This window comes from Mustelus asterias, chromosome 15 (assembly GCF_964213995.1).
Source record: "Mustelus asterias chromosome 15, sMusAst1.hap1.1, whole genome shotgun sequence".
Classification (NCBI taxonomy): Eukaryota; Metazoa; Chordata; class Chondrichthyes; order Carcharhiniformes; family Triakidae; genus Mustelus; species Mustelus asterias.
The window spans coordinates 10,227,551-10,239,661 of NC_135815.1; the positions used below are offsets into that span (position 1 = coordinate 10,227,551).

Sequence of the window (12,111 nt, forward strand, 5' to 3'; positions counted from 1 at the left end):
ATATCTGTTCTATGTTTAGGGGTACAGGAATTTGGCAGGAACCAGCTGCAAACATATTTATCCTTTGCTTTGAGGCATCTGAAGGTGAGAAGTGAAGTTCCAGAATTGAGCTTAGAAGGTTAATGTATTTTAAGATAACAAGATCAGAAGAAGGGATACGGTGGAAGGAGGGAAAGAAAGAAAGGGGATGTCTGTGACAGTTACCATCATCCAGTTTGTCATTTAATCTCTTCCTTTCATCCCAGCACAGATCGTTCTTGTTCTTTCCCTGCTTAAAACCCAGAATGTCTGACGTAAGGTCATTGGCCTTCAATGTTAACTCTTTCTCTCTCTCCGTGGTTGCTACCAGACTCGAGTATTGCCAGCGGTTTTCTGTTTTTATGATGTTGGCCAAAGTCTCCAGTGGGACATATAGCTGGATCTTCAGGAAAGTCTAATAGCAGTCATGGGCCATCTGGTACTACAGCAGTGCCCTGTTCCAGCACCAGTGGGGTGCCCCGCACTTGCTTGGGTAGGGATAGATGGGTATCATCCATGCACCCAGCAACGAGCTTGCAGGCGTAATGTACTGGGACCGAGAAAAATGGAGCAGGCAGAAAATCTCGAGAGAAGCATCCCCTCCAATAAAGTCAATCTTCCAATTTAATACGTGCAAGGCATCCTGTTATTCCAATTTAGGATTCATCCACCAATCAAGCAATTGCATTAATAACAGTTCATTTAATTTCAACTTATTTACGTCACGCCATGAAAGGAGAAAGACTGCATTTCATGAACAGGTGATGAGCAGGTTGATATCAGCAAAGTGACTGGAGAGGGAGACATTGGTTCAAGAAGAATGTTCCAGAATTGGAACATAGTGGCATAGTGGTTAGCACTGCTGCTTCACAGCACCAGGGACCTGGGTTCAATTCCGGCCTCGGGTCACTGTCTGTGCAGAGTTTCCACGTTCTCTGCGTGGATTTCCTCGGGGTGCTCTGGTTTCCTCCCATACTCCAAAGATGTGCGGGTTAGGTGGATTGGCCATGCTAAATTAACCCCAGTATCAGGGGTTTAGCAGAGTAAATATGAGGGGTTACAGGAATGGGATTGTGGTCAGTGCAGACTCGATGGGTCGAATGGCCTCCTTCTGTACTTTAGATTCTGTGGCGTGGAGTTGAGGTACAGACTAGCCATGAATTGATCGATTGGTCGCAGGACAGGCCAAAGGGGCTGAATGGCCTGCTCCTGTTCTCATGTCCCTACTGAGGCAACTAAAAAATTGGGTTATCAACAAATTCTGCTGCAGTTTGGAAAAATCCAGGCAGCTCAATGTCACCTCAAATAAATGCATGCAACCACTTGGCATTGTTTCAATCTGTCATTTTATTTGATTCAAAATAATTTTTCCGTACAAATAATGTAAAGGATATTTATAAAACACACTGAGATCACAAAAGCACCTGCTATTCCTAGTCGACCAAAGCTTCGACAGGAACTTTAATCTGGCCACACATTTCCTGGATTGGTTCTGACGTGGTGGCTTTACCCTTCTTTGTTACTCTTTCCTCTCCGTGTCCCTTTCTTGGTTGTGGGAGGAACACTGGCACAGCACTCACAAATCCAGCGACCTGAAAGTTCAGAAGAGTGTTACACTGTATTGTGCGTAGACTGAAACCATGATACGCCGACGCAGAAACACCCAAGCGAGAGTTTCAAGTTTTTAGGTGTCCAGATCACCAACAACCTGTCCTGGTTCCCCCGCTGCCGACACTATAGTTAAGAAAGCCTACCAGCGCCTCTACTTTCTCAGAAGACTAAGGAAATTTGGCATGTCAGCTACGACTCTCAACAACTTTTACAGATGCACTATAGAAAACATTCTTTCTGGTTGTATCACAGCTTGGTATGGCTCTTGCTCTGTCCAAGACCGCAAGAAACTACAAAAGGTCATGAATGTAGCCCAATCCATCATGCAAACCAGCCTCCCATCCATTGACTCTGTCTACACTTCCCGCTGCCTCGGCAAAGCAGTCAGCATAATTAAGGACCCCACGCACCCCGGACATTCTCTCTTCCACTTTCTTCCGTCGGGAAAAAGATACAAAAGTCTGAGGTCACGTACCAACCGACTCAAGGACAGCTTCTTCCCGGCTGCTGTCAGACTTTTGAATGGACTTACCCCTTGCATTAAGTTGATCTTTCTCTACACCCGAGCTATGACTGTAACACTACATTCTGCACTCTCTCGTTTCCTTCTCTATGAATGGTATGTTTTGTCTGTATTGCGCACAAGAAACAATACTTTTCACTGTATGTTAATACATGTGACAATAATAAATCAAATTAAAACTCTCACTGAATTGGGCTCTGGAGGGGCCTGGCGTAAACAAGATGTGGTGAATCAATCCAAATCATTCAGATTCTGCCAGAAGGAACTCATTTAGATGGCTCCAAAAAATCACATGAGAAATATTCAAGTGCTGAGGTGACCAGTTAGTATTCAGTGACACATTATACTGATCACTCAATCTGCATGTATGAAATCAGATCCAATTTTGTCTCATTGTTTTAAAGAGATGCATTTTGCAGGATTTTCTTCCCCATTTTTCATTTGTTTGCTACTTTTGTCCTGCGTTTCTCTCTCCACTGCTCTGTGAATACATGAATCTCACACTGCTGCCTGATTTTCATACAGCAACTTGCTTTCAAAGTTTATTTATTCATTAGTGTCACAAGTAGGCTTACATTAACACTGCAATGAAGTTACTGTGAAAATCCGCTAGTCGCCACACTCCGGCGCCTGTTCGGGTACACTGAGGGAGAATTTAGCATGGCCAATGCACCCTAACCAGCACATCTTTTGGACTGTGGGAGGAAACTCGGGAACCCAGGAGGAAACCCACGCAGACACGGGGAGAAAGTGCAAAACTCTGCACAGACAGTGACTCAAGCCGTGAATCAAATCCGGGTCCCTGGTGCTGTGAGGCAGCAGTGCTAATCACTGCGCCATCATGCCGCCCATAAGACCATGAAATATAGGAGTAGAATTATGCCTTTCGGTCCATCGAGTCTGCTCCACCATTCAATCATGGCTGATATGTTTTTCAACCCCATTCGCCCACCTTTTCCCCGTAACCTTTGATCCCCTTACCAATCAAGAACCTATCTGTCTCTGTCTTAAAGACACTCAATGACCTGGCTCCATAGCCTTCTGTGGCAATGAGTTCCACAGATTCACCACCTTCTGGCTGAAGTTCAATACAGGTTCTTTGTTCAAAGTAGGTCATAATTGAGTTTACACACACAAAATTCCCACTTTGCAATTTGGTTCATTCAGCTACACAAAGCCCAATTTAGACCACATCCAGAGTAATGTGAGCAGTTCCAGATACCACGTCTGTGAGGTTATCCACTTTGGTAGCAATAATAGGAAGACAGATTATTACTTGAATGGGTGTAAATTGAGGGAGGTGGATACTCAACGAGACCTTGGAGTCCTCATGCATCAGTTGCTGAAAGTAAGCACGCAGGTACAGCAGGCAGTAAAGAAGGCAACTGGTATGTTGGCTTCATAGTGAGAGGATTTGAGGATAGGGATGTTTTGCTGCAATTGTTTAGGGCGTTGGTGAGGCCACACCTGGAGTATTGTGTGCAGTTTTGGTTTTCTTATCTGAGGAAGGATATCCTTTCTATAGAGGGAGTATAGCGAAAGTTTACCAGGCTGATTCCTGGGATGGCAGGTCTGTCATACGAGGAGAGACTAAGTCGGTTAGGATTATACTCATTGGAGTTTAGAAGAGTGAGAGGATATCTCACAGAAATTTATAAAATTCTAACACGGTTAGACAGGGTAGATTCACAAAGAATGTCCCCAATGGTGGGGGAGTCCAGAACTTGAGGTAAAGTTTGAGGTAAGGAGTAAACGTTTTAGAACTGAGGTGAGGAGAAATGTCTTCACCCAGAGGGTGAAGAAACCCAGAAGTCACCCAGAGCTTACTATCAGCCATGATTGAATGGCAGAGCAGACTCAATGGGCCGAGTGGCCTAATTCTGCTCCTATTTCTTATGGTGGTGAATGTATGGAATTCACTACCACAAAATGCAGTTGAAACCAAAACACTGTCTGATTTGAAGAAGAAATTAGGTATAGCTCTTGGAGCTAAAGGGATCAAGGGATATGGGAGGAAGCGGAGGATCAGGATATTGAATTCGATGATCAGCCATGATCAAAATGAATGGCGGAGCAGACTCGAAGGGCCGAATGGCCTCCTCCTAGCTTCAATGTTTGGAAGAAGATAGTCATGGAGGGGGTGCAGCGTAGGCTTACCAGATTGATACCTGAACATCAAGTGTTAAAATGCAAGGAGACTCCACAATTAAACTTGTAGTCCCTGGAGTTTAGAGGTAGAGGGATGATTTGATTGAAGTTCTCAAGATATCAAACGAAACAGTTGGGATAAAGAGAAACTATTTTCACTGGTTGGGAAGTCTAGAACTAGGAGTTCTGGTGAAAGGTCATCAAACTGTAAAATCATAGAAATCATAGAAACCCTACAGTGCAGAAGGAGGCCATTCGGCCCATCGAGTCTGCACCGACCACAATCCCACCCAGGCCCCACCCCCCACATATTTACCCGCTAATCCCTCAAACCTACGCATCTCAGGGGCAATTTTAACCTGGCCAATCAACCTAACCCGCACATCTTTGGACTGTGGGAGGAAACCGGAGCACCCGGAGGAAACCCACGCAAACACGAGGAGAATGTGCAAACTCCACACAGACAGTGACCCGAGCCAGGAATCGAACCCGAGACCCTGGAGCTGTGAAGCAGCAGTGCTAACCACTGTGCTACCGTGCCGCCCTTTTGAACTCTGCTTCACGCTCCACAGACCTGCTGAGTAGTTCTTGCATTTTTTAATTGGACTAGGGGGCAAGTCTAAAAGATTAGAGCCAGACAGACCTTGCAGGAGTGAAATTAGGAAATATTTCTACACATAAAATGTGGTAGAATTTGGAACACTCTTCAATCTGACAATTGATGTTAGGCTCATTGTAAATTTTAAATCAAAGATTAATAGCTCTGATGAAGGGTCATCCAGACTTGAAACGTTGGCTCTATTCTCTCTTCACAAATGCTGTCAGACCTGCTGAGATTTTCCAGCATTTTCTGTTTTTGTTTCAGATTCCAGCATCCACAGTAATTTACTTTTATATTGAAATAGTTTTTTTGTTCATGAAAGGTTTGGCTTGATTTGATTTATTATTGTCACATGTATTGGTACACACTGAAAAGTATTGTTTCTTGCACGCTATACAGACAAAGCATACCGTACATAGAGAAGGAAAGGAGAGGGTACAGATTGTAGCGTTACAGTCATAGCTAGGGTGTTAAGGAATATGGGCAAAGCCAGGGGAACGGAGCTAGGTCACAGATTAGCCATAATCTCACTGAATGGTGGCAAAACGAGTTTGAGTGCCAAGTGCCCTTTTCCTGTTTCTACTTCAAATTTTCTGAAGTGCACAAAATAACAATTGCCAGAACGCGACTATATATAATTAAATCTGTGTATTTCACAATACAGCTACACACTGCTGTTCTAGGTAAATTATCTAGTAACTCACTACAATGTATTAGAGACCCAGCAATGTAAAGATAATCTGAGGCAAATTCAACCCTTCAGGTTAATAATCTCACCTACCAGATGGCTCTCAATAGCTGGCAGTAAAATTTCTGCAACAAGTATCGCACACAGTGCCTCGAAACGCAAATGAATCTTACCTGAAGGAATGGAGGCGACTCCGACGCAGAAGGTGTGATAGCCCCGGTCACACTGGTCACAGAACATCATTTCTTCCTCGTGATGCGGCTGGCCACACACGATGCAGGTCTTGCATTCCATACACTGCCATGGGTAGGTTTTTATTACAGCCACCAACTCCGACAACATGTCCAAGCAGGATGGGTGACCTACGGAAAGCATTGGCAAGTTACACACTCAAAAGTATGCTCTCTTTACAGAACCTGTCACCAAGTCGCTTCCAATTCGAGTCATCAACTCGGACGCTTCTGCAGAACCAAAGCAATCGCATTTGTATCGGTCACGACTAGCAAGTTTTTTTAGTTTTAGTTTCTTTACTAGTGTCACAAGTAGGCTTACATTAACACTGCAATGAAGTTACTGTGAAAATCCCCAAGCTGTTTCTCTCCACCCACCATTGATTAAAATAGAATTGAAGTCACAAAAACAGACCAATAGGTTCCTGCTGGTGATAAAGAGGAAATGCTGCAAATATTCAGCAGGTCAGGCAGCATTTATGAGAGAAAGAAAGTGAACGTTTCAGATCAATGCTGTTTCGTCAGAATGCCATAGACACCAATTGACACAAGTTCTGACAGGTCATCAGCCTGAGATGTTCTCCCTCTGTCCACTGATGCAATCTGACCTGCTGAGTATTTCCAGCATACTCTGTTTTTTTATTTCAGATTTTCCACATCTGCAGTATTTCGCTTTTGCGTCAGGTTAATGATGGTGTTCGTGCTCCACGAGGCTCCTCCCACCCTACATCACTTCACCCCATCAACAACGTAACTTCTATTACTTTCCCCCAAATGTACCTGCCTAGTTTCCCCTTAAATGCATCCCCGTTATTATTCTCAACTGCCCCATGTGGTAGCCGGTTCCATGTTCTAACCACTCTTGAGAAAAGAAGCTTCTTCAGAATTATTTTTTAAATTAGTAACTGGAAACATCTGCACCATGTCTGTTCTATGACATCCTTTCAAAATATTAAAAACCCCCATCAGGTTACCTCTCAGTGTCCCCTTTCCTGGAGAAAAGGGCCCCAAGGCTGTTTAGTCTTTCTCAATAGTTATATCCTCTCAGTCCTGGTATCATTCTTGCAAAATCTTTTTTATATTTTCAGCAGTACTCAAAGAACAAAGTACAGTGCAGCACAGGAACAGGCCCTTCGGCCCTCCAAGCCTGGGCCGATCATGATGCCTGCCTAAACTAAAACCGTATGTATTTACAAAGTCCGTATCCTTCCATTCCCATCCTATTCATGCATTCATCCAGTTGCCCCTTAAATGCCGCTGTCATACCTGCTCTCATCACCACCCTGGACAGCGTGTTCCAGACATTCACCACCCTCTGTGTAAAAAAACTTGTCTCGCACATTTCCTCAAAACTTTTCCCCATGCACCTTAAACCTATGTCCCCTAGTACTTGACTTTTCTACCCTAGGAACGAGCATCTGACTATCCACTCTGTCCATGCCACTCATAATCTTGTAAACCTCCATCAGTCACCCCTCAACCTCCGTCGTTCTGGTGAGAACAAAACGAGTTTATCCAACCTCTCCTCATAGCTAATACCCTCCAGACCAGGTAACATCCTGGTAAACCTCTTTGGTACCCTCTCCAAAGCATCCACATCCTTCTGGTGGTGTGGATGACAATCAGAACCCTGTACAGTTCAGTCTAACTTATTTTACATGAGACATGGGGTGTGTTACATCTTTAGTACATGCAATTTTCCACATGGAACAAAGCTCTTGTGGTTTAATTCTTAGCAAGTTGTTAATTCTCATAGAATTCACCCAAATGTTCTTTACAGGTAGGATTGTATAACTGAACAATTCACTGTGCGGTAATTTGAAGTGCCAATTTCCTGTGTTGTTTGGTATCTTACAGTGTTAACCGCTTCACCATCATTTTCAGAGCAGAACAAATTACATGAGACATTACGCTTGAGGCTGAATAGTTTTCACCAGTTAATTTAGGCCTACTTACCACTGTTGTCGCACTGGGAGCAGTGTATGAGTGCCTCAGGTTTGCTTTTCTTGTTGGATTCTCTACCCTTTAGACAAATCCCACATATTGCATTTGGAATGATCTTAGGCTGGAAGGGCAATAGTTAGAACAGCACTGTAAAAATCATGTCCGTGGAACCTAGCAGTCCAGAATACAGAGTAAGAGCTCAGCAGGAGCAAAGAGATTCCTGGTTTAAAAAGATTTTCTTGCTTGTGGGTGCAAAAAGACAAACCAGCTATTTAGTTTAAAACCAGTGGATCGACCTTAAATAATTTTATAATTACACTACACAGAAGGCACACACTGACAAAGTATTTAAAACACACATGGGCTTGACTTTAGAGCATGCATATATGGCGTAAAAAGCATAAAACAGACAGACAACCACGACCAAAGAAAGATTGAAGAAAGACTGCACAGAACGAGCTTTGAAAGCAGGCCATTATTAATTTAAAAAATAGTGAGAGGGACCTCTAAAATAAAATGTATGCAAATAAGTAATTAGCACTGAAAATTCAGTGAACTGTGTAAGCAATTAAAACTAGTCATATACTTAGCATCATTTCTTTCCCAAACTACCATTTTCTAAGGCCCTTCGTATCTACATATACATGCAAACACACACACACACGTACATAGGGAAAAAAAATCTTGCCCCTAACACATTTTCAGCTCATTTAACAGCATCAGAAGTACTACAAAAAAAGGGCAAAAGTTTGCAAGCACCCATCGATTCCCTCAGCTAATGCAACTGACTTCAAGTTGTATTCCTTTAGAGCAATTTCGTCTTCCGGTCTTAAAATAGTGAGGCAGGGAACAGCCAACGTTAAACACAACCCCTTTAGCAGAACCATAGAATAGAATCCCTACAGTGCAGGAGGCCGCATTCAGCCCATCATGTCTACAATGACTCTGAAAGAGCATTTTACCTAAGTTCACCTCCCAGCCCTATCCCCATAACCCCATGCGCTTACTGCACTAACCCACCTAACCTACACATCTTGGGACACTAAGGGGCAATTTAGCATGACCAATCCACCTAACTGCACATCTTTGGACTGTGGGAGGAAACCGACGCAGACACAGGGAGAACGTGCAAACTCCGCACAGTCAGTCAGCCAAGGCCAGAATCGAAGCCGGGTCCCTGGCGCTGTGAGGTAGCAGTGCTAACCACTGTGCCACCGTGCTGCCCTTCAATTAAGATTAAGTGGCAAAATGCTCCTGTTATAAAACAGTGTACCATCCAATCTATCGCGAGCATTACCATTAAAGAGCCACTAGTATTTAAATCAGGAGGTTTATTCTGCTCTCCCTTAGTTGAAATAAACCAAACTACACATATTCCGATTCCTGCATAGCAGAAACACTGGCACGGTAATGTTTTGTTAGGAAGATAAATCCACCTTTATTGATTTTAAAATTCAGAATGTTGAAGCCTGGTTCATTTGGCCGGTTTTGAAAGCCAGTTAAGAAACTTGTACTTATTTTTAATTTAAATGAAGATCCAAAAGTATATAAAAAAGGTACATAAAACAGAGAAACCTAATTCCACAAAATATCCCCAATTAAATCACAGAATTTGCATTGAATAAATTCATCGTTAACTAATTCACCGTTCGTGACGGTGCTGCTGATAACTCAGCGTTTAACGCTTGAAGGAATGGATTCTGGGCTGTTGAACATTCTGCGCAGCCACACTGAAATACTATTCACTTTCTAAAAGATGACAGAGGCACTCTTAAAATCGGCTTAATGTTTTATTAAAAAGTTGTTCAGGTGTTAAAAGTTTACATCAAAAATTTGGTAACAAGTATTTGAGTACTTTTTAAACTGAGGCTGCAGAATTGAAAGACAGCACCTCTTAAATATCATACTATAAAATAAGCTCTACAGTTTGTGAACTATTCAAACAATGAAACAACCTGCTTTTTTTACAGTTCTGAGATTATTCTACATTTTTAAAAAAACAGAAAACTAACGGAAAACTATATTTTTGAACATCAAAACATTGTAAGATTCACTGTGCTAATACCTAGAGTGCCAGCCCTCAGCACAATCCAAAACACAGTTCAGGTTCAGATTGGTTACAACCTTCTTCTGGTTTACTGTTTCTCCACAAGTTCTGCTCTCCAGCAGAAACTATGCACCACTCACTCAATAAATTACGATCATTCTACAACCATCAACACAGCCACAAACAGCTACATATGTAGAAAAAGTGCTTATATGCAAAGGATGCAAAATATTAAGGTAAACTGTATCTGTGTTGGTTATTTAGCATGTTAAAAAAGTGCAGCTTGATGGATGATCATGAATAATGTTTGAACCTTACTTAGTGTCTATATATAAATATATAAAAGAAAAGCTACTGTCTTGTCCTTGCCACATCAGCAGCTTAATAATACTGCGGTTACAATGACCAAGAACTAAATATTAATTTTGTACAAGTTAGATGTGCTTTATATTACACTGGGGGTTGGTGATGTTTTCAAGCCCCTTTCGTCAAACCTCAACAAATAAGGTCAGTAGAATTTGTTTGTTTGCCCTCCACTCAGGACTTGCACTTGCAAATGTACCAGCAGTAGTTGTGGTGGTCCAAGCTCCTCTGCAGTGCAAGTCTAGCTCTCTGAACACCCGAGTTCCATTGCCACTGTCTCGCCAGCTGCTGCTCCCTACCTCAAGCTGCTGTTTCTTCACACACTCGCTATCCACCGCTCCCCCCTCCCCCCACCCTCCTCACATCCCATGTTAAGAAGTCTCACAACACCAGGTTAAAGTCCAACAGGTTCTATGGTAGCATGAGCTTTCGGAGCGCTGCTCCTTCATCAGGTGAGACTCACCTGATGAAGGAGCAGCGCTCCGAAAGCTCGTCATTCCAAATAAACCTGTTGGATTTTAACCTGGTGTTGTAAGACTTCTTACTGTGCCCACCCCAGTCCAACGCCGGCATCTCCACATCATGACATCCCATGTTGCTACTGTGCCGGACAACTCCATGGGAAATAACTAGGTAGCATGTTAATCGACACAAGTCTACATTTTAAAATGAATATTTAGATGCCAAGTAGAGAAAATCCGCGCAGCGTGAAGGAAGCCATTCGGCCCATCATGCCTATGCCGATTCCGAAAAAAAAGCTAATTCACCCCCTGTTCTTTTCCCATGGTATGGCTGAATCCATTCAGCCCAGGGATTAAATTCCCCATTTGCTGTTAGCAGATCGATGGCTTTAAAATTCACCAAATGTTTCAAAAGAAATTACAGCCTCCTCTTCTCAACAAATAATTGAGATTGGAACAGCAGGCCATGGTGCTGCTACTAGGAGGAAGAAGTTTCCATCTTGCAAAGCAAAAGCCCATGATAACCACTGACGTTCACACTTCAGATTGCGTCTGTAACACAATCTCCCCAGAATTTGCGACTGTCTTTTTGGAGTAGTGAAGGGAGATACGATTAGAAATGAGACAGCTTTCTGGAGTAGTGAAGAGAGATACTATTGGAAATCAAACAGTTTTCTTTGGTTCTAGCACAGTGCTCAATAACACCAATCATAACCTGGAGTGTAGGGATGAAAAACTCCACACCAACTCTCTACATCAAATTGAAATGACGAGAGGGAAACAATCATTTGGATTGCGTTTCACAGGAACCAACAAAACTGGGGAAGTAAAAAATAGCTACCGTACTTCGAATTGTGGCTTACACTGTCACAAAGTCATCATCATAGAGTCCCTACTGTGCAGGAGGCGGCCATTCGGCCCATCAAGTCCACACCAACTACAATCCCACCCAGGCCTTTTCCCCATAACCCCATGCATTTACCCTAGCTAGTCCCCCTGACACTAAGGGGCAATTTAGCAAAGCCAATCCACCTAACCTGCACATCTTTGGAGTGTGGATGGAAACTGGAGCACCCAGAGGAAACCCACGCAGACATGGGGAGAAAGTACGAACTCCACACAGACAGTGACCCAAGTTAGGAATCAAACTGGGGCCTCTGGTGCTGAGCCAGCAGTGCTAACCATTGTGCCACCATGCCACTCTGTTATCATGTTAGTCCTTAGTCATTCCTTGGCCAAAGAAATCAAAGTATAGTTCAGTCTTTTTTTTTAATGTTCCTGCCCCAACCAATAATTTCTCTATTTGGAGAATGAAACCTCAGATCTTTCAAACATCACCAAACCTAATTGGCATTTCAAATGTCCTACCCTCCAGGGGCACTTAAGGTTTAAATGCAGCATATGTGGGAAAACTAGAAAGTAAAGTCCAGGAGTAATTTCAATATTAGACTCTGGTTTAAGGAGGATAAAACATTCT

At 43.0% G+C, this 12,111-nt stretch overlaps 1 protein-coding gene across 2 annotated transcripts in view; it reads right to left on the reverse strand.

Moving 5' to 3' along the window:
* Positions 1-1,345: 1,345 nt before the first annotated feature.
* Positions 1,346-12,111, reverse strand: part of phf10 (PHD finger protein 10) — a 30,724-nt gene continuing 19,958 nt past the window's right edge. For both annotated transcript variants that reach the window (XM_078229467.1, XM_078229468.1), the window contains exons 10-12: positions 7,776-7,884; positions 5,763-5,951; positions 1,346-1,610 (exon numbers count right to left, since the gene is read on the reverse strand). In XM_078229467.1, the coding sequence (XP_078085593.1) occupies positions 1,525-1,610; positions 5,763-5,951; positions 7,776-7,884 (384 nt within the window). In that variant the 3' untranslated portion in view covers positions 1,346-1,524. The remainder of the gene's footprint in view (positions 1,611-5,762; positions 5,952-7,775; positions 7,885-12,111) is intronic.